This window comes from Centrocercus urophasianus, unplaced genomic scaffold, assembly GCF_019232065.1.
Source record: "Centrocercus urophasianus isolate 14NV4802_14NV808 unplaced genomic scaffold, USGS_Curo_1.0 seq_12, whole genome shotgun sequence".
NCBI classification, from domain to species: Eukaryota; Metazoa; Chordata; class Aves; order Galliformes; family Phasianidae; genus Centrocercus; species Centrocercus urophasianus.
In genome coordinates this window covers 33579946-33605900 of record NW_024884364.1, presented here as the reverse complement: position 1 = coordinate 33605900, position 25955 = coordinate 33579946, and the positions used below count along the sequence as shown (strand labels likewise).

Sequence of the window (25955 nt, the reverse complement as noted above, 5' to 3'; positions counted from 1 at the left end):
TGAGAGAAACTATGGAAAGAAAATATCCATGTCAGTCTGCTTGATAGATTTCATTTGAACATTCCAAATCCTTCCCTGTGTGTTCCATTAGCAGCATGATAAAGCAGCTCAGTTCTGGCTGTCAGATGTGATATAGGGGGCTAGGCAGGTGATTGATGACAAGCAGACAAACAACCTTGTACTGGTTGATTCTATGTTACATAAATTTTTTGGTGACTACCTTTCTATTCTCTCCAAACTGAAAGCAAAATATTGAGGTGAATCTCTAAAATGCCAAGATAGGAACTTTTAAAGTCTCGATGGGGATATGTGCTTGAAGGTAGTGTTGCATTTGCTTACTTTGCAAATTGGCATTGAAAAGATGCCTTCTCATTCCCCAGGCTTCATCCTGATAAGCGGATAAACAGGGAAGAGTAGGCTGAGGAGAATGTTTTCTGTGCTGAATCTGAAAATCACATTCCTCCCCCCAGAATGGGCAGATCAAGATCCTTCTGTGATCTGTGGTTCTCTCACTTAATCCCTGAGTTAATGTCAGTTTTCTTGATAGGCCCTTATCTTTCCCTGCAGCACTAATACCACCCCTCAGCACTACCTGGGAGTTCCCACCCATCTGGCAGACTGTGGTATCCCAGTCCCCATCTCACTGTCAGCACTAGCTTGAAGCTGAGAAATGCAGCAGTTTTGCTGTACCTGTAGCAGTCTGTGGGAAGCCAATGAGACATAGAATCATATGTAATCTTGTTACATCTTTTGGCCACCTTCCTAAGCCTTACTGAAAAGTACTGACAGATTGAGACTGAGTCCTGGTTGTGTTGAATTGCTCTGTTCTTTCTTCAGCTCTGTTGCAAGAACTACCAAGCACCTCACTCAGCTGCAGGATACACAATGGAGCGTGGGCTTTTCTGGTCTTAAGTGTGAAAGGCACTTCAAACTTCAGGCTTGTTTTTCTAGGGACTCTTACTTTGCCACTACTTTTCAGGAATATGCCAGTTGAAAGAAGTTGGAAGAACCAACAGGGATAGCCAGCATTTGTCCCACATTAATGAAGGCAGCCCATTTTGAAAACCAGAAGAACCCTCCCTTCCTTTGAGATGTTCCCAGTATCTTTTGTAAAGTGGCTGGAAAGGCTGACTTCTGATGCTGAAATCTCTTCCCTCTCTGAGATACACAGCTATTTGCTTAGGATGAGTAGACTTTCTTATCAGACTTCTCTAGGTGCCCCTCAGTCTCAGTGGGTCACTTGGCCTGCCGTTGTGGACAGGCTTCTGGTTACTGTCAGCCTAAGTGATATGTTTACTACTTGGCTGTAGCTCAGGAGAGAAGATTTGCATTCAATGCAGTGAATTTGCCCCCCATCCCACACACACCCTTCCATATATATGACTGTGGCGTTTCTTATTCTGTCCTGTAGCCTCAAAACATCTGGGCTGACATGAAGTGCAACCCTAATTTCTTTGTGTCATTTCAGGAGAAACTAGACCTCCGGCAGCACCTGCGTGAGGCCAAGCAGCAGCTCCTGCAGCAAGCAGAGTATTGCACAGAAATGGGTGCAGCTGTCTGCACCTTGCTGTGGGGTGTATCTAACAATGAGGAGGCTGTTAAAACCATTCTAGGAGGAGTAAGTATGGCAGGTGAATACTTATTGGTGGTAATGCTGGTAGGTATTTAAAATAAGTACCTTGTTTTGTTACACTTTTCAACATAGGAATATATTTCAGAAATAAATTGGACAACAAAGATGTTTCCTGATTTAAATATTCTCTAGGAAACATCCATATTCTTTTAAGAAGAGCAGGAGATATTAAATGCTATGCAGTAATTAAATTTTGTTTTAGCAAGTAAGGGTTACCTGTTGTCTGCCACACACAGTTAATTTGGAAGCAAGGCTACAGCTAGCATAACATTATCAAGCAGCAATTCCATGCTGGCAGAGTTTGGAGGAGCTGTTTCCATGAAAGGAGGACAAATTCATCAGTTCTACTTCCTTGAGTCCTTACCCCAGTACAGTCTTTGTGCTGCCTTAATATTTGTGTGAATCCTGAAAGTTTAGAAAGTGTAGCTGTTTCAAATTTAGTGGATCTTAATAAATCTTCAGTGTTAAACATGAGCAGGTAGTTTACTGAAAACAAAGCAACAGAAAAAAAACAACCAACAAACAACAAAACCCCATCAATTATAGACAGCGTTAATGTTATAACTAATATAATTTCACTGCAGCTGGTGGAATTAGGAGGAATCAGAAGAATAAGCCTGACAAAAATATAATTTTGGTCTTCTCGAAGCTGACATGAGAGGGAGTTGTATTGAAGCTGAGTAAACTGATGTCACACTTTCTTTTGGTTTTTCAGCAACATGATAGCTTTCAGTGACACCTTTTGATCATTCAAGATATAAAATACAAAAAAAAAACTGATAGGTGGACAGATTCTACAAAGCCCACCCATAGCTGTAAAACCAGAATAAAATCACATTCTGTATTTTCAGGACAGTTTATAACTGTAAGAGCAGATAATCATTTAGTGACCAGGCATTGTTGTTTGACTTGTGAAATGGTATTGAAAGGGCACGCTTCCCACAAACAAAACATTAGCAGTGCTGTATGTGACCTTCTTCTGCAAGCTGAGAGTGAAGTTAGTAGAAGCCTTGTTGAAAACAGCCTTAAATAGAAAAATCAAATAGCATTAAGTAAAAAGCTGAATTATACACTGACATACACTTGTGTGGAAAGCCTAACTATGAAGATGCAATTCTTTTATTTCTAAGTTTATTTGAAATCCCTAGCAATCATTAGAGCCCACTGAACTGCTGCATTTCTGGTGAGGGTCATAGAAACATTTTTGGGCGTAACTTGCAGAGGTGCAAGTAAAATGATAAAAAAAAGGTTTGCAACAAGGCTACTGTGAATTAGATAAATGGATTGCATGGCATTGTATCAACCACAGATTACAACTGGCAGTGAGTCAGGTTATTAAAAGACGATGGAGGATTGTCATACGAAGTTTTTGGTTTGGGTTATTTTTGGACAAGCTGTGCAGCTTGTAGTACCTTCTCAAGGGAAGATGCTGTGAACTACAAAAACGTATGAGAACATGAAGAGTGCTTTTAAACTATTGCTCATATTTAACTGTGTGGGGAAGGGTGGCATCAATTCAAAATAACTTCATGCCTTGGGGAACAATGCTCAGCTTTTTCAATCACTGCACGGATATAGAAGTAGTTCTTTTATATAGCTCTGTAATGTAGATTGACTGATATGATATTTGTGACTAATAAAGCATTCATGTCGATGCGGGTTGGGCAAGTCAAAACTTGAGCAGCAAATTTCAAGTGTAACATGAATAGCTTGCGAGGCAGTGGGAGAGAAGTGCCTGGCATTTGTACTGATGCTTCACATTTCCCGAAAGAACCTGAAGAAACATCTGGAGAAGCAGCATGAGTGACAGTATTCAAGTACACCTACCTGCATGTGCTAAGGACCAAGTAAATTAACTTCTATGAGGTTGTTTTATGTGTCTTTCAAAAAGACACATGTGACACATACTTCAGGTGGGTATTCACATCGCAGGGCTCTAATGTGGAAACAGAAACTGAAGGTTTAATTTCAGAATAACATCAAGGTTTACTTCAACATAAGACATTTTGGACGTTACCAGGTGAGCTGCTACTGCAGTTATCTGTGATGGTGAAAATCTGCTCTGTATTTTATGGCAGCATTTTCGTATGTTAACTGATGTTTTCACTGAGAAGTTACATGGAATGCAAAGGAGGGGCTCACTGCACCATTTCAGCTCAAGCACATTAATGGCTGCTCTCAGAGCTGTCCTTATCTCAGCGTCTATGGGTGAGAGACTCTTCAAGTTCCATGAAAACACTGTCAAGCTAATCAGAGACTGCACAAAGTATGTCATGTTTCTTATTTATGAACTTGACTGATCTCTGCTTCCTCATCTGAGACCTCACCACTAGTGAAATGATGGTTCTTTGGAAAGAAGGCTCAGCAGCAAGGACACCAGTGCACCTCAATGGACCGACTAATAATTTTGCCTGGTTTCTGGTTTCCTTAGCACTCTCTTAGTACTACTCTTGCATAGTGTTCTTGTATGAATACACTTTTTTTATAGTAGCTTACATTAGTCTGCAATACTAAATTTTCTTCCTTCATTTTCTCTTGTATCCTTTGTTGCTTAAACGATAGTCACTGCTTATGTTAAAATGACCATCTCTGAGGAGCATTACCCATGCTTGTATACAAAATACATTTGGTGCAAGCAGAAGCATACTTTTTTTTCCCTTGTCTTTCCCCATAACCCCTTCATTCCTATTCTGGGGCTGCAGTTTCATTTGTGAAGAAAGAGTGTTGGCTCACCCTGCCTTCTATGTCCCACTGTTGGAGTCACCCCACACGAACTGTGCTGCGTTTCTCCCAGATCATGTCTTCAGTGTGGTCTGTGTGCAGCAGTGGAGAAATAAATGAATGGTATTGGTGGGTTTTAAGTATTGTGAAGATGGTAGTTTTGATAAAATACTGAATATTTCAGTCACTTTCAAACTAAGTAGGAGTTCAGCAATTTCACAAAGTGATGGGAATTGTAGGCACTTTCTTGAGCTATTTGGCTTTTCCACTGGCTTGCTGCAGGAAGTGACGAGGTTTCAGTTCTCATGAGATGACTTGCAAAATTATTAAGCACACCAGGAAACCTGCGCTTTCTGTTATGCTATTTTGATCGAAAAAACAGAATCCTCTGTGGGAAATAGAGCTTCAGCAGTGTTTTACAGGTCAGCATTTAAGGAGAAGCCGTTCTTTCAGTTGCTCTCTGTGGGTTCTGCCTGCATCTCTGACCATGTTCTTTGATCTGCTCTGAGCTTCGTGCTGGATGATTAATTCTTCAACGGAGATACCCCAAAACGGAGCAGTATTCCAGCTGAGATCTTGTGCTGCATAGTGGAGATTGTATAACATAATTACAGGCTGTGCTTCTGTTTACTCATTCTGGCATGATGCTTGTCTTTCCTAGGTGACATTGACTTAAATTTGACCTGTGACCCAGAGGAGACCTCTATTTCCTATTCTAAAGAGCTGCCCAGCACGTTATTCTTCATCTTATATTGAGCAATACATGAATCCTTTTATTAGGATCTCTGAGCATTTCATTGGTTTTCTTAGGAAATTCATAACAAGTCATGCAGGCTAGGCAACTGTCCGGTTGTCAGCTAGATAGAGTTTTGGCAAAAGTGGCTGTAGTTGAGGTGAGTATGAAATGCCTTGCAGCTACTGCAAAGCAAAGAGATAATGGTCTTGGTTTTGAGAGTAAGCACTTTGTTTAATATGCATTATTTAGAGTTTAGGATGTAATTATGCAATAATAGAGTTTTATAAACGTAGCACTGAGTAGTTTCCCTTATTCTCCTGAGATAATGGTTCCAAATATTAGAGAATTAAGCGTGTCACTTGGTGTTTACCTTTTACTTTATACTGTTTTATGAGGTGACTGGATGCTTTAATAACTTTGCAGTTTGTCCAGTTTTATTGTAGGATCTAATAATCATAGTCACTGTAGTGTGAATAATTTTTTTTTTTCTCCTCCACGCTTGCAGAGCAAGGCAGCGAAGTTTTTTACTATCACTGCACAGACTATGGAGAGCTTTGTGAAGTCATTAAGTGAAGACATGAAACAGCAGGATTTGGATTCTGATGAAAATCAGTTTGTGTTAGCGTTGGCAGGGATTGTAACAAGTAAGTTAATGTTATCTCTCAAAATAGCATTTCATGTACACTGGGAATTTCTTTATTGCTCTGTATATACCACAACAATTACAGCCTTCTGAAGTCAAATATTTAGTCAGTGTTGGTATCTTGGGTGACTTCTAGTCTTCTAAAGCTCTAGCAGATTTTTTTGATTTGGTAACTCTGTGAGGAATTGAACTTTCTGAACTTCAGTTAAGGATGTGATGTGTAAAATTTGTTCAGTTCTGAAATTTCTTAGCACTTCTGGTCAATCTGAAGTAAAGCAAGTACTCTTTCACTAGTCATCTGCACTCACCTTGCTTTGTAAATGTCAAGCAGTGTACTGTCTGAATCACAGATAGTGCTCACATCTTTGAGATGTGCTAGCTGCAGATGATGCAATCATCTCAAGGTATGTGTTCAGCATTTTGAATTTGTGTAAGAGTCTTGTTGTCAGGTGGACTCCATCTTCGCTGTCTTCTAGATCCCCAATTCAGTGATCCTAAGAGAAGTAGAAGTTAATAAATGTTACTTCCACCCTAAATATTTTTTTAGAGGTAGAAAATAGATAGGAATCACAGAACAGAAGGAAGACAGAGATTGTCTCTGTATGGCTGCCCTTGGCTTGGAAGGCTATTAGAGATAGGGATGATACATCAACTGCAGTGCAGCTGTCAAAATGGTATTAGTTAATGATGTGATGCAAGGTAGGTGAAACAATGGCTGTACAAGTGAATCTTGCATTAGTGGCTTTTCTGAATGTATGATTTTAGGTGCTGGTGTGCCGTTAAAGAAATAAGAAATGATGTGTGGCACATTGTGCCACTGTACCAACTAAGGGTGGGATGCAGTTCTCTCCAATAGCTTCACCAGAAAAAAAAAAAAGAAAGAAAAAAAATAGCAATAGAAGCATAGCAAAAGTAAAGTCAGAACAAATAAAATGTTTAATGGCCTGTGTGGGGGAGGATGACGGTGTTCTGCCTGAAGAGGAATCAGTGTGGTGGAACGAAATCTTGCCTCACTGAGGCTGATTTTTTTTTCCACTGAATTAAGTGATGCCAAGGTTTTTCTCTTTGTAATTTAGGAAAGGGGTTGCTGAAACTTAAGTATGATAAAGGATGCAGACATACAAATGATGTAGAAAGTATGAGTGTAGTCCTCCTAGTATTACGTTAGAGGAGGAGAGCTGGTCACTAAGTGCCAAGTATTCAGAAGTCGGAGAACAACAGAACAGAAGTTCTGAGTGCAGTCTTAACACAGCCCAGCATGAACACACATTATGGCACCAATCCTTAATTATGTGCCGTATCCTTTGAACATCTGCTTAATTCTGAGTTTAAAAGGCCTTTAAAACTGAAAAAAAAATAAAAATGGACATCCATGTCAGAGAGAAACTGAGGGTACGTGGAGGAACTTTGTCATGCAGTACATCCCAAAATCTGCCCTGAATGGGAGGCCAGGGAGCTGAATTCTGTCACTCATTACATTCATGGTACTTCACTCACTTGGAGGAGGCTTGAAAGTCCAAGTTGCTTGAAGATGTTTTACACATAAGGATTTCCTGAGTTACAGGACTAGCATAAGGGAAAATATTTGAGGAAAATCTGTTTTAGAGCAGTAGTCACTGGAAATGTTTTTGCCACTTGGTTCGTGCGTGAATAATGTAGTGCCTGCAGAGAATTAGGAAAAGAACTCTGAGTAGACTTTCACAAGTATTGCAGTTGTGTAATGTGCCAGGCATATTGGATTGAGTGACTGTAAAGCAAACTCCAATCCTGTTCCTGAAAATCAGAATTTATGATGCTCAGCTTTGCTTCATTCCCGTGGTACTTGTAGATTTTAGGCTAGAACTGCTTGAATCCATCCTTTCGTTTCATGATAACTGTGTTATTGCTAGAATGCTGGCCACTCTGAACAAATATTTGAATTATTGAAGTAGAATTATGAGGGAGTTTGATCAGAATCATTTGCTGCTCCAATATTTGCTCTGACGATGGATGTAGCTTCAAGTTGATGCAGATACAATAGTTCATTCATTACAGCTGACATTTTTTTACTTGTTCTGGTAATTATCATAAAGTTATGTTTGAAACATGAATTTTATGGTGATATTTTGTGTTCTCTCACAGATGTGGCTGCACTGGCTTGTGGCCGTGAGTTCTTGGTTAGTTCAAGTCGTGACCTGTTGGACACAATGATGCACCTCCTGGGAGAGATGAAGCCAGGACTTTGTACAAAGTTTAAAGTGTATGATGACTTTTTTTTTCTTCTTTGAATGTAGATCAGTGATAAAAGCAGTGTTACCACTTTCACATTATTATTTCCTTTCCTGGAGGTGAGGCATAACGGTTGGAAACTTTCCACAGAAGCATTCCTTGCAGATACACTAGGCTTACCTGCAAGGCTAGCTTTATCCAGGTTTTGTGTCCCTTTAAAAGACTCCTAAGCACTGTAATACTGCCCACCTACCTTCGGAGGGGCTCATTGTTTGAGGGTCAGATAAGGAAAGCATGAGGTCAAGCTTTAAAATAGAGATAACTGTGGGAAATGTAGATTTGTGAGTTTTGTTCTCTTCCACTACGAAGAATACCTACTTGCTTAAGTGAAAAAAGTGCTCTGCTAAGAGCAAAAATTAGATTACTGAATTCTAAAACATTAGTAGCCAGAGGCACTGTACACTTGTAATAGGTGCTGCCTGTAAAGGGACTTCATGACAGAGAGATGAAAGAAAAGCCCGTGTTACACCCTTCAGCCACTGAAGAAGTTGTACTTAGTAAGTGGTGGAGAAACTAAGAAGGTTGCTAGCTGTGTCTTTTTCTCACACCTTTTAAAGCTGAGAAGAATGACTTTAGCAAGCAAATTACCACAGCTTATCGAGTACTTAGTATTTTGCTACACAGTGGACACTAGCCATGTCATGTCATAGAATCACAGAATCACAGAATGGCCTGGATTGGAAAGGACCTCAAGGATCATGAATCTTCAACTCCCCCACCACATGCAGGGCCACCAACCTCCCCATTTAATACCAGACCAGGCTGCCCAGGGCCCCATCCAACCTGGCCTTGAGCACCTCTAGGGATGATCCATCCACAACCTCTCTGGGCAGCCTGTGCCAGCACCTCACCACTCTCATAGTATAGAACTTCGTGGTTAATTTGTTCTTGAAGATGGTTTAAGCCAACGTATGTGGTTTTTTTTTCTAGCTGGGCAGGGAGTGCATGCTGTGAATTCATGCACAAGCTAGCTATCACAGTTCAGCTGACAAACAGCAACCTTGTCAGCCACAATAACCCGATTGCATCTCTATGCGCGCACTTAAGCAGCTTGTATGTGATGAGTATGAAATCAGGCTCAGTCCTAAATTCGGATAGGTTTTATATTGCTTAACCTCAGCTGTCTGAAAGCTAGTGGTCAAGTATCTGGTGGCTTTCTGCGCTTCTTCCTACCGTCAGTGCAGAGAGATGGGGCTGTAAAATGACTCATTCAGCCCATGTTGGAAGTGAATAAGCTGCCCTCTGAAGATACTTGCCTTTACATGAAGGGTAGCGAAGAGGAAGCTGAACAGCCTGTGCTGTATGCAATAGATAGATACTTTGGGGTCAGTTGTTTCCTGTGTTTCCCAAGCTTTGGTCTTGAAGGTCAGCCTCAAAGCAAGCTAGTTAACACTTGCAGCGGTGTTTTTCTGTTAAGTCCCAACTAAAAGATTCAACTTAAGAAAGAAGAGATAGTTTGTGCCTTCGTGTATTTATGGAAAAATACTAAGAGAGGTCCTACAGTGGTTGAAAGCATGCATGTCAACCAAAAAAACAAAAACAAAAAGGATTTTCTTTAATGGGGAGGAGGGAAAGTGTTCCTAAACATAGTCAAGATTTTAAGCAAATGAGCAGCTGTGGGGTAAGATGTGATTTTTGAACATTTCAGGTTGTATTAATGTAGTTTGATAATGCAATTGGATTTGAAGGCCCTCCTTTTGAAACGATATTTTGTTTTAATTATATTTCAAAACCTGCCAGAAGACTCGCATGTGATGCTGTGAACATTGTGGCCGTACTGCAGTACAAATACTGAAATACATGAAATAGAAATAAAGTACACAGAATCAATCCCATGAAGCAGTTAGGGGTTCAATAGAGCCTTTTGGTATAATAAATTGAGTGAAGTCTAAAGAAGAATTTGCACAAGAAACGTTTAGATGTTGTACTGAGGGACGTGGTTTAGTGGAGAAATATTGGTGGTGGGTGGGTAATTGGATGGGATGATCTTGGAAGTCTTTTCCAACCTTGGTGATTCTGTGATTCTATATACACATACAGACAGATATTTTTACAGCTCTGTCTTGTGGATGAGAACGTCCATCATTTTAGAAGGGTGGTGTATTTCCTTCAAAATGTCACCACTCTGTGCATTACATAGAATCACAGAATTGCTCAGGTTGGAAAAGACCTTAAAGATCATCGAGTCCAACCACAACCTAACCATCGTACCCTAACTCTAACAACCCTCCACTAAATCATGTCCCTGGGCACCACATCCAAACGGTTTTTAAACACATCCAGGGATGGTGACTCAACCACCTCCCTGGGGAGCCTATTCCAGAGCTTAGCAACCCTTTCTGTAAAGAAGTGTTTCTTGATATCCAACCTAAGCTTACCCTGGAGCAACTTGAGGCCATTTCCCCTCCTGTCCCAGTGAGAAGAGACCAACCCCGCTCTCGCTGTAAGCACCTTTCAGGTATTGGAACAGAGTGATAAGGTCTCCCCTCAGCTTCCTCTTCCCCAGACTAAACAGCCCCAGTTCCTTCAGTCTCTCCTCATAGGACATTTTCTCCAAGCCCTTCACAAGCCTTGTTGCCCTTCTTTGGACCTGCTCCAGCATCTCCATGTCCTTTCTGAGTGAGGTGCCCAAAACTGAACACAGTACTCAAGGTGAGGCCTCACCAGTGCTGAGTGTAGAGGCAGGATGACTTCCCTAGTCCTGCTCACCACACCATTCCTGATACAAGCCAGGATGCCATTGGCCTTCTTGGCCACCTGGGCACACTGCTGGCTCATATTCAGCCAACTGTCCATCAGTACACCGAGGTCTCTTTCCATCAGGCAGCTTTCCAGCCACTCCTGCCAAAACCTGTAGGGTTGCCTGGGGTTGTTGTGACCAAAATGGAAAGAAATTACTGACTTAACATTTAGGCAATAAAAGACAAAATTTGGCTTCGTATTTTCAAGGATGTGTTTGTCCTTTGCTCAGTTTTGTTGCTTTAAAATTATTTTTTAGCTTCTATTTTCAAAAGTATTTTTCTTTACTGTGTGACAAATAGGGGGAGACTGTGACTAATTCTGCACGCAGCAGAATCGAACACCAAGTAAACTGGAAAGAGAAGTTCTCTTCTTTCCCTCTTTCAGTTCTAGCAATCTGTGAGGGTTTTTTGTTGTTGTAACAATGTATAAATAAAATATTTAGGGGAAAAGTTTCCAATTATTCTCACAATGCTACACTATCCATACAGCTAAAGCTTCTATGTGGGTGCTAGGACTGAAATCTCATGACGTTATTTTGCCTTTCTGAAATCATGGTGTGAAAGATTTTACATGGCGTTGCTGTAGGCTTTGATCAACACTAATAATTATTAGGTGGTCAGTAAGCATTTTCACAATTGTTTATGTCTGTAATTAAATTGATGGGAATCTTCAGCTTTGCTCATGTAGCACTTGGAAGCAGCCACTAAGAATATTTCACTCTATGTACTAATCCCATCTATTAAGGAAAAGGGCCTTCACAGTGGTTTTAGCTGTAGATTTTAAAGCAGTGACAGATACAGTAGTAAACAATGTTAATTATTTTGGAATTGCCTAAATATGAAGACTGTGAGGCGCATAACTAAAGAACTCTCCACACTGACAGAAAGCAGAAAATACTGTCTATGAAGTCATGCTGTGTGTCAGATTTTCTTCATAAAAATAGGAATTACAAAAAGTACTTACTAGCATGTGCAAGTACTGGTGATATAAACTGGTATGAAGGGCCTGGAAAAGTTTGTATTGTACACATGTGTGTTTAATTAGTAATAATATGCTACTGTAGGATGAGGCCCTTAGTGCTGGTTAGTGGGATGGGCTGAGTCCTGTTGTGACCCTGCAAACCACAGCACTTTACTGGATCACCAGCACAACTCAAGTCTCTTTTGTCTGCACATAGCAAACAAGTAAAAGAAGAATACAAACATAGCGGTATCTCTTTACGTCACTTTATTTCTATCTGTAAATGTCAAACAGATTAATGATGAAAGAAATTGTCGAGAAATATTAGCACTTTCCATTGTGAGGTATTGTTTTTTGATCATTTTAATTCTGGCTGATTAGATGTAATTACAGCTGTGCTGCTTTGTCAGGGCTTGGATTCTGGATTGCATTAAGAGCTGCAGGAGCCATATAAAAAGGAGCGTGTGGGCTTTATGGCTGCAAATTCAATTCCACAGCACCTCTCACTGCTTACTGATGGCCACTGATGCAGTAGATTTAATAATCTATTGCTCTTGTTTCTAACTACTTAAGAGCCTGAGTGATCAAACTCGTAGCAGTGCAGCAGTTAATGTAGCTTATCTTTTGTTGCAGACTGAACTGAGTTGTGTTGCTTTCCTTTCCTGCTATATGAAGATATGCATGGAGACTGCTGGAAACCTTGCTGATGGCAGATTAACTTAAGCCGTGTTCACTTAAGAATGAGATGTGAGGTGTGAAGACTGTTAGGAGTAATGTTATTTCCCTCTTGTTTGGAAATGGTGCCAGTAGGATAACAGGCAGCTTTATCACAGTCGTGAGAGATAGCAGCAGCCAAGATCCCAGAACAGGGCAGAGAATTCCAACCTGCTCCTGTTTCTGTATAGTTGTTTGTATGAGACCTAGTGCTATGTTCTGAGTATCATGATGTGCTCTGTCAATGTTACAGGAGCTGCATACTTTCATCTTCCCTTTTCGTTGTCCAGAGCATTGACTTACATGTTGTCATCTTTGAAAATTAAATAGGAATTCATAGCACCAACCGTAGCTTTTTTAAAGTGCACTAATCCTGTCATTCCAGCCACTGCACAGCTTTTAAGATATTCTGCATAAAAGGCAGGGTAGGAGAACATCACTGGAAGGGAGAAAGGATATGTGAGACAACTTCTGACTCCAGAACTTTTCAGGTGCATCGGGGTCATCTTGGCTGGAAGTTTGTAGTGGTTGAGTGTTATTCTACACTGAGAGGGCAGTGAGGTGCTGGCACAGCTGCCCAGAGAAGCTGTGGTGCCCCATCCCTGGAGGCTGGATGGTTGGATGGGGCCCTGGGCAGCCCAATCCAGTGCACAGTGTCCCTGTCTGTGGCAGGTGGGTAGGAAGTTCCGACCCAAACCATGCTACAGTTTTAGGATTGGTTTGCCTTGCTAACATCCATGGCTTTTTTTTTTTTTTTTTTTCCTGTATGCTTTCTACCATTAAGTAGAAAGGTTCCTGCTGACAGTTAGAAGAAAATGGAAATAATTCTGAGGTAAGCTCACTGACTCTACCTAGCTGAAAAAGAAAATTTTAAACAAAATTTGTACAAAAACTATCATCAGAAATATGGAAGGCAGTGTGATATTATCTGCATTTGAAAACGTTTTGAAACGTTTGAAAGCAGAACTAGCTCAGCAGAAGCTGCAGGAGAAGGTTTAGTGTCAAGAAAATCCTTTGCATTTAGTGTTAGTAGTTGCTAGTGCTGAAAAGTGGAGATGTGTTTGGAGCCTCAGGGTGCCACATTTGTCCAACAATCTGAAGCAGCTGAAACTGCATTTTGGCCTAGGCACTTTGTCTGCACAAACTGGCAAAGATGCCATTTCTCTGTGTAGCATCCTATGTCTTACAGCATCGCACCAGCACTGACGTAGCTGAGGCTGATGCGCTTGGTACTTGGTAGTCAGCCCCCCCCTTTCCTGATGGTTTTCAGATTTTTTCAAGTTCCTGATCATACTGAAGGTTCTCATGTTTGCAGTAACTTAATTGGAAGCCATCTTGAGAGAAACTGGTGGGATCAGCAGGCTGGAGTCATCCTGTTCAAATACCAAGACTTCTCCAACAAATCTCATTTTCTCCTTGTAGAAACGCTGAGAGTGGTTTAATATGTAACTTGTTTTCTACGCAGTCCCAAAAGAGGACTAATGCACCTCCTTATTTAGGGGGCTGATAAATTAGGAAAAACAGTTTTGGGGAGCTTTTGAAAATGTAGCTGAAATGAACGAGTTGTGTTTTTATTGTGTGGTTCACACGCTGAAGTGCAGTGTGACTGTAAAGAGCAGCAGTCTTGGTTTCAGTTTGTCAGAGGTGTCACGTTAGATTTTTTTTTCAATTCTCAGTGAAGTAAATTCTTTGTAGCTGCACGACTGTAGGTGGTCTTTGTTAACCTAGAAGACAGCATATGGGTTCTGTCCTTTGTCAACCTGATGACCGTAATAAAAAACGAAAAGAAATCACCTTCTAAGAAAATAGTCTTTTTTCTAAGGCTTTGAGGTTGCCCAAATGTCATTTGGAAACAAGTTTTGAAGAGGTGTGGGTGAGAGTAGCATTTGGCCTGTGCTATCCTGTGTTGATTTGTGCTAAAAGCATACTTATGGCCAAACTGAAGTCTGGTGCTGTTGTCTTAAAACAAACCAAAAAAGGCCAGATGTCTTTCCACTTGTGAATTGAAACTAATCAATCAGGATTCCTGAAGGCAGAGTGAATAGAAAAGCCTGCGATGACATTTTAAGAGATGAGCAGTCTTTTTTTTTCACAGCAGGGTCTCCATTTACAGGCCAGCAGCATCCGGTTGGATGAGGCCTTGGGCTACCTGATCTAGTGGTTGGTAACCCTGTGTACAGCAGGGGGGCTGGATGATCTTTGAGGTCTTTTCCAACCCAAGCCATTCTGTGATTCTATATTTGTCATTCTGTGGTCACGCTGCCTAACACCTGTGGCAGAAAGCAGCAGTCCAGCATAGGAAGAAGCATGCTAAGCTGAATTGTGACTACCCACGCTTCCTTTTTTTATACTTAGAGCCTGCTCCCTTCTTCTAAGTGCTTCGGTAGGTGTAGTCACTTCCCTGTAAGAGGAGAGAGAATGCATTGGTTCTCGCTGTGCATTAGCTATGTATTACATCTGTTCTTATCTGCTGTAGAAATAAGATAATACTTCAAAGAGAATGGCCTAAACTGTGTGTCTGTTTCAGCTGACCGTAGGATTGGTGTACATAAGGCCTGCATTGCACAACCAGTGGAGCACATCCTTTGACATTTTCTAGTACTCAGCCTACAGCCTTTCTTTTTTGTGTTTCCTGTTGGCCCTTTTACTTGTCAGAGCAAGCAGCTCTGAAATCATCTTGCGCCCAGCACAGATTATCACTGTGAACCTGTTGTGTAGATTGTATGGGCATGTAAAGCCAAATCCTGCTTTTGTATGTTTCATGTATGTTTGATGAGCCTTTTAGGTGGCATGTTTTTCTACAGGAGTGAAATATGTAATCATACTATAGCTACATAGTTTTGTAGCATTTGAAACTTGTTTCTGTCCTCAAGGTATAAATAATGAGGTGACACTTCAGCATCAATACAGGATGGGCATAAGCAGAAAAAGATAACAAAAGATGCAAAGAAATGAAAATAAATCACTTCTTTTTCCTTTCAATTTTAGACTAATGCTAATGTCACTTTACAACGTGAGTATCAACTTGAAAGGCTTGAAGTACATCAGTGAAAGTCCAGGTTTTATCCCTTTGCTTTGGTGGCTCTTGAATGGTAAGTTGCTCTAAGAACCTTGTAAATTTGGCTTCGGGGATTGTAGATTGTGGGAATATGGCAGGTACAAAATAGAAACCTGACTGTGGAAAGCTTTTGTCAGATTAAAAGTTAACGACAAAGACTCACGGGGAGGAGGTGTGCATTTCCCACAACATTTCTGATACTGTATGTAATACTCCATTAATATAAAATTTATGGCCGATATTAAAAATAAAGAATGGTGAGATGTTGTGAAGTGCATCAGAAAAGTCACCTGTATTTTTGTATACCAACTTTAAAACCCGAGTGAAACTAAGATCACTGAAATACAACAAGGGAAGATGTAACTGTGTCCTGAGACATTTGGGAGAAATGTTCTTTCAGAGGCCTCAAATCCCTGTATAAGAGCCAGCTGAGATTGACGTTGCTGGCATGCGTTGGAACTTGGCTGGCAGCTGTGTGCACAGCATGTAAGAGACAGTAAGGGCTGCAATAACTACAGAGCCATGACAATGTCCTGCATGTGAACTGCAACTAGAGTTTGCTCTGTCTTGGGTTTCTGAGGTTATTGTGGCTTGTCCATGAGAATATTTTTGGTGCTCATTTATTAGTATCAGGGAGGTAAGTCATCTTGGCACTCTGCATTGCTGTGCAAAACCCTGCTGTAACATGAGAAGTAAATACAAAAGGTAGCTGAAGTGACAGAGGTTGCATCTTCTTTTTCAAAGAACTAAATTCATGTTGAAGTTTTTGAAAAGCTTTGACTTGGGCTTGTAAACTGGAAGTTGTTTGTTTTTTCCACAGTTCTCTCAAGTATTTTAAGGTAGCCGTGCTTTTCACTAAGGAACTTACAGCTTTGCACTGCCATAGACTCTTCTGCAATCTCAGAAAATGAAGTAATCCTTGTAACGCTGTTGAAAAACACCTGTCTGTTTTTACAGCTTTTTAATGTCAGTTGAGAAAAATTATGTTCTCAGAGAGTACCCTGTGTATATCGTCCTTCGTTCTGCTGTATGTAGAAGTTGAACATATGCTAGTTCAGATTTTCCTTTACTCTGTGTTTGGCTAATACACGAGCTTTGCTCTAGTAAAACAAACAAGCAAGCAAAAAACAACAAACCAAAATTTCAAAAATCTGGTCTAAATGTGAGTTCCCAAGTGTGCCCTTCTAAATTTTGTGATAAGATAAAGAAGCTGATCTTGTTTGATGCAGTCTTTTGTTTGAAGGAGGCTCCCAGGTCGTGCAAGAGAATAAAATAGGGCACAATTAGAAATAATTTACTGCTGTTAGTGGCAGTAAGAAATTTGAAAGGCTACTTTACATTTTGATACTGTTAATTGTGTGTGGATGGGTTGTGGAAGGAAAAGATGGGCATGGCTAATTCCTTTATGTGTTGATAATAAGTTTCTCCCCATACAGCAAAGGAGGAAGATGCTCAGATAACCCGCATCTGCTAGTTCACATTTTTTACTTGAGAGGAAGTCTGCTTACTGTCAAGGGAGATGGCTGACTAGTTTGTATATCGGATGAGAGGTTGGACCCAAGATGCAGTCTTGTTCTGGTCATTTTCTATGAGATCGCTGTCATTTTCTCTACATTTAATCAACCTCTGAACTTCTCCAGAATTCAGTAGCTTTCTCACGCACTTGCTTCTCTACTGTTTCTGCAGCCAGGATCTTCACCTTCTGCTGGCCCCGATTAGATTATAAACATCTGCAGTTGCCACACTATAAAGACTTACATTTTTTTTCCATGCAAGAGAACTGAGCAATACGGTTTGCTGTCAGTGTCCCGTATACGCTGCCGTCCTACAGGAAGCTTCTTCAAAGACTGTTTTGGCTAAGGCTTGAGAGATGATTCAGCTTTCCGCAGTTCTCTAGGCCTTCATCTGCGCTTTCACTAAGAGTCTTCTGAAAGCATCCTCTGACTTTTTTTTAATTTTCAGCGAATCATCTTGTTTGCTGTCACCAATCTACAAGTGTCCATGATCTCAGACTATACATCCAGGCCAATTGCTTGTATACAACAGATAAATCCCTCAAGTTCTTTCTCAGAATTTTCAGTCACTTCCCAATCTTCTTGTCCCCCAGGGAAGAATGTCCTTCTCATTTTTCCCCTGTACTCAGCACTGGTGAGGCCGCACCTCGAGTACTGCGTCCAGTTTTGGGCCCCTCACTGCAAGAAAGATATTGAGGCCCTGGAACGTGTTCAAAGGAGGGCAACAAAGCTGGTGAGGGGTCTGGAACACAGGCCATATGAGGAGAGGCTGAAGGAGCTGGGAATGTTCAGCCTGGAGAAGAGGAGGCTCAGGGGAGACCTCATTGCTCTCTATAACTTCCTGAAGGGAGTTGTAGTGAGCTGGGGGTCGGCCTGTTCTCTCGTGTCGTTAGTGATAGGACCAGGGGGAATGGCTTCAAGCTACGGCAGGGGAGATTCAGGCTGGACATGAGGAAGTATTGCTTTTCAGAAAGGGTGGTCAGGCACTGGAATGGACTGCCCAGGGAGGTGGTGGAGTCACCGAGCCTGGGGGTGTTCAAGGAAAGGCTGGATGTTGTGTTGAGGGACATGGTTTAGTGGGAGCTATTGGGAATAGGTGAACGGTTGGACTGGGTGATCTTTTAGGTCTTTTCCAACCTTGGTGATTCTATGATTCTATGATTCTAAGTAAAGTAGAGAGGAAACACACGATATCTTGATTTTCTTTATTCTCCCTTGTTACATCTAAAGCAAAGAGTGGTTTGATTCAGATTGTCTGCCTGATTGACTTTTTCAAAATATGCCTTGACATTGAACACATGGATGATAAGAGAAAGGAGGCAAACCTGGTAATGATTCCTAGTGGAGAAAGAATGTTAACAACAAAGGGATTTTGTCTGTTCTACTGTCTTTAGAAAATTTGGATGAGCCAGAATGTCTTCACATGCACTAAAAGGAATTCTTAATAGCTCCTTCTGCTGGAGGCTATACTGAAACAGGCAAAAAACAAATGCTTGACACACTTTCTGAAGGTAATGCAGAACTGTGCTTAGCACTGTATGACATAGACTTCTTTTCCTCTTTTTCCCCCCTTATTAAGTACTGCCTGAAAGGTGAGGCATCCTTTAATAAGCAAGAGTGATCACTGAAGAAAATAGTCCCATAGCTATGCAGCTGTTGTATTCTTGCATTGCTATCACCTATTCCTACCTGTATCTTCCCAGCCTGGTGGGAGCATGAAATATGTGGATGATGACTCAGATTTCTGTCTGTGAAGCAGCTTGTGGAATTAGTAGGTTTCTCTTCTTGTGGAGCACCATTTGTGTGTAGAGCAGCTGTTGCTGTCTTGGAGGATATAGGCAGCTTTAGTTTTCTCCGTCTCCATCTGCTGTCCCTGTGTTGATATCTTGGGTAAAGGTTTTATGTAACTTTCAGATTTCAGGAAGCTCTGTCCTCAGCAGTAGAAAAAGAAGTTATATAACTTTAGATGGAAATCCTCTTGAGATTTGTCGGTATTTTTTTGCTGGTGCTTTACTTCTGCAGATGCATTAAGACTTTCAATCTGCCATTTTCAAAGAGGTAGACTGAGACTTTTCCCTGCAAAGGATCTTTTGAAGAAGTTGGAGTTAGCTCCAGTGTTACTGGTAAAGACTAAGTTTTGTTTTTCATTTTTAATCGTACAGAGCATGTACAAACAAGTGAGGGCTGGAGAAAATTGGGCTCTTCACTTTTTTTTTTTGTTTGTTTTTAACTCATGCATCCATTTTGTTTTTCCTTTTTTTTCTTTTTTCTTTTTTTCCATGTATTGCAGTTCTTGTTCTTGTTGGACGTATTAGAGAGGTGGAATTCAGAGAGACTGTGTCAATGACATTTCCCATCCTTGCTGGGAAATTGCTCCAGGTACTTCATTAAACAAAAGACAAGAGACATATGACTAATCTTAGATCTCTCCCTTCAGCTTCCTCCACCACAATTCCATACGGAAATCTAACCTTGTTTATCCAAATTCTTTGCAAATGACCGTCTCTGTTATAAATGTCTATATGAAGCACATTCTCATTTTGCTGCCTGCAACCTTCAGTATTTGCTCTTCATGACTAATCCTGACAGCTTCTTTCTTTTCGTTTTGGATTGGTTATAGCTGTCAGAATTTTGGAAATTCAGGTTAAATGCATGGCAGCGTGCTATTTAAAAGACATCTGGACAAACAGAGCTCTGCTATTTATGAATCAGTGTCTGTATTAAAACAAATTTTGGTTGGTAAATAGAAACCTCAGTTACCAGTTTTTCTGGTACTCTCTCAGCAGTTTCATATTCTTCTTGCTGTCTTAAGAAGAGGATTACCCTACTTGTCCTTAAAGAACGCATCTATTTTCTTAAATGGAAAGATGTCAGCTCTGACACAAAAAGTCCCTGAACCACTGCTGACTGAAAAGCTCGAAAGTGGCTAGAGGAGGTCTACTGAATACTTGCCCTTTTCCCCTGCTCTTCTCTAAGAAGCAGATTCTGTTTTTCTAAATAGAGCTCTTGGTGAGCCCTGAGAGGCTGTCATTACCATCTGAGGAGGATTTTCTTGACCAGATCCTCCTCCTTAACATCAGAGCCGTGCAAACTGATGTTCTCCATCCTGACAGTGGTTTTCCTTTTGTGAATATATGTAAGGAACCTTAACTCTGGTGAATGCATCTGTCACTGTAAAGCACTAGTTTGGTCTCCTGTTGATCAGTAGCTATTTTGGGAGTCCTCAGAGGCCCAAATTAGGATTGATTGAAGCTGGGGAACGCACCTAACAGGTCACTTAGGAGTCTGTCTGCTGCAGGACCGCATCTGTGTGAGTTCCTTTTCACTTTCAGCCCTATATGTAGCAGTCAGGCAAATTGGGTCTGCATTGGCTGCTATGGTCTCCTTCCTTGAGTCTCCCTAAGGATTTCCCTGGTAAAAGTATGACAAGCATGTATCTGCAGGGGAGTGGGGATTTCTGCTAAGCTGAAGTCTGTGTATGGCCGTGAAAGCAGTTGCTTGGCCAGGGAACAGACTGAAGCAAATCCAGCTGCTCTGCAGGAGCTGGAGAGGATGTTTTGCAGAGCAAAAATGCATTTGCATCCATAGGAATTGCAAAAGCAAAGCTGTTCTTTTTACTGCCACGATGTTCTCCCTGCTCCTTCCTCGCATAGTGTCTATGTTGCAATACCTCTTGGCTCTTGGACCAATCAGCATTATGAAAGTGTCCAGAAAACTCTGCATGTTGCAGATATTGGCTCAGCTCCACCAGCATTAGCGCTGTGGAAAGATCTTACATGGAACTAGCTGTGGCCCTATCTCTCTCTATTAGACCCGCTGTGAACGTAGTCCGTTTGACAGGTTCATAAAAAGGAATGGGAGAGGTTGTCCCTTTGTGCTAGAATCAGACAGTGATTGAATTGAATTACATTAGCAGCAGTAATGGGAAGCTTTTGAAATATTGCTCTCGTACATAGGCATAGCTGTAAACTGCTTGCTGGTAATAAATCTTACACTCAGGTGGCCAGGGAATGGTACGGGCACGTGTAAATGGAGCTCATGCAGCTCAGAGCCAATTGTAGATAAGCTGTTTAGCATTGATGTAATGCAATTACTTAAATCCCGCTGTAGGGAACAGTTCATCTGAGAGCATGGTGCTAATGACAGATGTGACTAAAGTCTGTCCACGTTATCAGTTGCTTTTGTCAGTGACTGAAAGCCAGTGACATCAAACAGTGGTGCTGGCAGCTCGCAGAACGTCAGCAAACTCCAGCAGCTTCAATACCTTGTTAAAATTGCATCAGCGCTTTGTGATGGCGGTAGGCTCACGCTCCGCGTGTGATCCCCGACTGAGGCAAGCAGCTTGATTTCTTACCCTATTGCCCAGAAATAATGACTGTAGTTTTGAAGTTTTAGTGCAGGAGATGTGTGTGCTGGTTGTTGGGAGGATATGATGCAGTGATTTGATTGCAGTGGAGGCTTTTTTTTTCTTTTTTTTTTTTTTTTTTGATCTTGTACAAACAAGATGTTACTCAGCTAGTGTACAAATGACTAAATCTGGAAGCTATTGAAGTACACAGTGCTGAATAATGAAGATTCCTCACATTTCTTGTAACTATTCTCTAGATGGGGGTTTTAGAAAAAACCTCCAAAGATGTTGAAGAGGGAAGGGTAAGATTTCTAGGGTTATTTTTAAAAATCCTCTTAGAAAACATGAGTATCTGTAGTAAGTACTATTTTCAAAATCATATGTAATTTTAAGGAAGTATATTCTGAGGCATATGTATTTGTTTAATTCAAGGCAACTCACAACACATGCACAACAATGGAAACTGGAGGTTAGATGCATATTATGTCATCTTCTGGTGCAGAATCATTTCCTTCCTTGTTAGAGTGAGTCAAGCTGTTGGGCTTCTCTGGCTGCTGTTGAAGATTCTTCCTAGAACCTCCTCACTTATTGGAAAATGTTGTTGCTAGTCAAGCTGGAGTCCGTTTCCTGATCTCCTATAGGTCCTGACTTTGTTACCCCCCCGGCTATCACTTGGTTCTTAATCAATTCTTTACTTTGTTCAGCTTTTAAACTCTTGCAGATAATAGTAAAGTAAATGCATGTAACAGCACTAATAATGAAGCACTATTTATCCAGATCTTACATACATGGAGCTTCCCAGCAGCATAGCAAATCACTGCAAGTATTAATGTCTTTATTACAAGGAGGGATAATCTCACACAGAGGAAGGCTGTAATGAGCTACATAGATTTCACTCCCAAAAGCTTCTTTCAGTCTATTTGGGTGTGTTTTATTGCTGCTATTTCCAGTGAAGAAATGCAGAATAATTCTAAGTACAAATAAAGGGGGCAATAAATACATAAATAAACACATAAAAATTAAAAATAAAAAAAAAAAGACTGGTAGGCATGAAGATAGAAAGGGATTCCATGGGCCCTCAGTCCAGAAACCAGCAATAGGAGCTGTTCTATGAGAATGGCCACTTCTGTGGTGGTGCAGCACTGATCATAACTGTTGTTTTTTTTTTTAAATACTTACTCAAATGACTTAAGTTATCCAGTGTGCCCAGTGACTAAGGATAGTCTTACACAAAATAGCAGAAAATGCATTTTGTTGTTTGGTTTGGGGCAGTTGCATTTCCCAGGAGAAAGTAGAATTCTTTTCTCACGAGGTTTGCACTTTAAATAGTGAAGGAAATGTGGTAGAAAATATATACAGATCTCATTTATTGAAAGAAAATGGGGGGAAAAAAGAGAGACTGGCTGTCTTGTGGGGATAGATCAGATGTCACAATTTTTAATATTGTTCTTCGGCGATGTGACAGTGGGAATTGCTTAAAAATTCCCATCTGAACAGACAGTTTCATGCTTAAAGCCATAGTCATTTTCACTGTCCACCTTATTCCATTTTCTCCCTTGGATGCTTTTACATTTCCCCTTACGCTTTAATGGGTAATTCTCCTCACCCCTTTTCCAGGTTGTAGGTGTCACTATTAAATAAGCCAACAAATAAAAGAATTTGCCTCAGCCCGCTAAACATTTTTCCTTAGAACTCAACACAACATGATTTGTTGCTGCACCACATTTATGCTCCTCCAGTGAGAATTTGGTCTCTGTGGTCATTTCAGGTACTTATTTCTCCCCACATTCCAGCACATGGCTTTATTGAAGGCTGGCTGAAGATTGTGCATACTAACAATGAACACATAAATGATGTATGGCAATTGAAACAAATAACTTCTTCAGCCTAAAACTGTATTATACATTTTCATTTGGAATATGCAGAATAGAGAATTGCAAAAATTGTGCTTTCTATGAGATGCTTTTGCTAAAATTATAAGCAACTGAAGGCAAACGGACTGTTGTGAACAATGAAAAGATAATGCTCCTAATGTTTGAGTAATTAAAATTGCATCTTGTTTTCCTAACAGTAGAGTTGTTATGTCTTCTTAGCTTAAGCCACTCAAAGGTCTTCCTTGGTAAATTTCTCTGATGCAGCAATGCTGATCTTCAGTACCCATTTCGCTTTCATGTAGACTGATTTAAACTGAAAGGTTGATATGTCGTTGCCAAGAAAGTTTTGTAAAGATAAATGTTGTATTGAGCTTTGAAGGAATCTGAAGGCTTATGTAAAAAATTAAAGGAAAGCATTGTGTTTTACTGCTGATTTGATTAGTTGGTCTGTTTGTTTCTTAAGTAAGTCTAATTAGTCATGGGGTAGAGCTTGTTGTGCTCTTAAATTGTATTGCATCCAACAGTATATCTTGGTTACTGACTGAGTAAATTTAAGCTGATAAATTCCTTTATTTGTAGCCTTTTCAACATCTGAAAGATAAGAGAGAGGTTTCTGGCTGTCTGTTCCTCCCAAACACAACTGAATAAATGCTGCTGAAGAGGGCAAAGTTGTTGTTTCAGGTTCCTTCTGGAGCCAACAAGCCAGCACCAAATGGCATCTGCAGATTATGACACTGTGGTTATTCCCAGCCTGTGTGTTGAGCCGTGAGAAATGGCTGCATACTATTTTTTTGGGGAGGCTCACTTCTAATAAGCACTGGATTCTTTCCTCTTCCACTTCTAGACCCGGATACTGAAGTTTGTCTTCACGTTCTGCGGCTCCTTCAGTCTGTGATTCTGGAGCCAGAAGTATTAGCCAAGTCAGCCTGTGAGATGCGTGATACTTTGCCATTTCAACGTATCATTACACTGTCAAAGAGCCGCAATGCGGAACTGCAAGCACTTGCAAAAGAGCTACTTGAAGATCTTAAAATACTTGAGTATGAAGCATAGAAGAGCTCTGTGACACCGACTGCTTATGTCTTTCCTGTATTTCTGTGCTGCGGGAGTTATTGGTAATTGTCTTGACAGAAAAATTCCCTGCATAAGTTTCTCTGACAAAATTTCTTTATGAAATTAGGCAATCCAGGTACAATAATGCCGAGGAAAATATGTTGGGTTGTAAATGTCCAAGTAGGCAATCTGGTAGAGATGGGAAAGGCTTCATTTCTAGGAGCAGAGTTTCGTTGATGATGGATTTCCAAAGTGCTACAGGTTATGTTGTCTGTTTATCACATGCAGGGAGTAGAATGGTCATCTCATCCGTTGATGACGAGTTGTTTATTGGAGTAGTAAGTAATCATTTAGGTCCATCCTTAAGAACTATTATACTGGAAGAGAACCTTGTTGCTTCTCATAATTCTGTGTCAGAATGCATCCCAAGTTCTAGTTTTATTGATCTCATTGCTCCTCTCTTTTTGCATTTTAATAAAATAAATTTCAAATTCTTTAACATGTGATGGATTCTGTTTTCGAAATTTGCATTCAGACTCACTGGAACTGCAAGTCAATCCATTTTATGGCTGCCAAGCACACTAGAAATCGAGCCATTGTTTTTTTCAAAAGCCCTGGAAAAAGGATATTAATTACTGTTGTTTGTGGTACCCAGTGTGCAGAAGATGCTAGAATTAACAGCTTCTCTGTCATGAGCAGCATTGCATTCCCTCAAAACTGTGCTGCTGGAGCTGCTTTGTATAACTTGCTTACCTCAGTGCTACATACAGACATCTGTGTGCTTTGTACTGGTAGAAGTTAGACGTGTATTTTAGAGAAAAATGTTGTCCATTTCTTTGATGATAGAAACACAGCCAGTTAGGTGATGCTATTTGAAGGAGTAGCAAATGAGAAATGCAATGCTGCGGTATCAAAATACTAAAGTTATGGCACATCAACTGTGTAACTAGCAAAATACAGAGTGGACATCTTTTAATCCAACTGTAAAGAAAACATATAGGATTTAAATATTGTCTAAGTATAGGTGTGAAAGCATTTCCAATAGACTTTTTTGCAGAATGATGAATATTCACAGTTGGAAATGTCATATACCAGCTGGCAAATTGGAAGTAATTGGCTCAAGCATTACAAAGAGTAGCTGTCTGATTTGGGACTGTTTCACATGAAGATACAGGTCTCACACAGAAGGGTTGCACGGGGTTCTGCAGTGTCTGATTCAAGAGTACATTGAACTTGCCAGGTGCCAATTTTTGGAAGACTTTAAATCTTTTTTAAAGTGTGCTTTCTTTGGATTTGTTTTCTTATCTTGCTATCCTGGAGTTTAATCTTAAAAGGATCAGAGTGATAACCTGTAATTTCCCAGAATATCAACTCATGAAAGTGTTTGGTTTTAAGAAACACTATGGGGCGTCCACTTTTAATTTAATGGATATCTGCTCATGAAAGTCTTTCATCAAACTTTTGGAAGCCAATAAATAGCATTAAAAAGAAGAAAACTAGGTTTAGTTCAGCGAGCAGAACTGGTGAAGCCTCACGTCCTGTAGACTTGAGACTTTCCTTGAACACCTTTCTGTCCCTTCCAGCCCTTCCATTATGAAACCACATCCACCCAATTGACTGCATGGACTGTGCTAGGTGAGGGTGACGTGGATACTCACGGTCAGGTTGGTAACCTGTGGCAATGGGCTGTC

General features: G+C 40.6%; 1 protein-coding gene across 1 annotated transcript in view; it reads left to right on the top strand.

Annotated features, from left to right (window-relative positions):
* LOC122156272 (heat shock transcription factor 2 binding protein) overlaps positions 1-24763 on the top strand; it is a 36082-nt gene extending 11319 nt beyond the window's left edge. The window contains exons 4-8 of the mRNA XM_042810914.1: positions 1469-1618; positions 5596-5734; positions 7855-7972; positions 15406-15509; positions 24056-24763. Of these exons, the coding sequence (XP_042666848.1) occupies positions 1469-1618; positions 5596-5734; positions 7855-7972; positions 15406-15509; positions 24056-24264 (720 nt within the window). The 3' untranslated portion in view covers positions 24265-24763. The remainder of the gene's footprint in view (positions 1-1468; positions 1619-5595; positions 5735-7854; positions 7973-15405; positions 15510-24055) is intronic.
* Positions 24764-25955: the final 1192 nt, after the last annotated feature.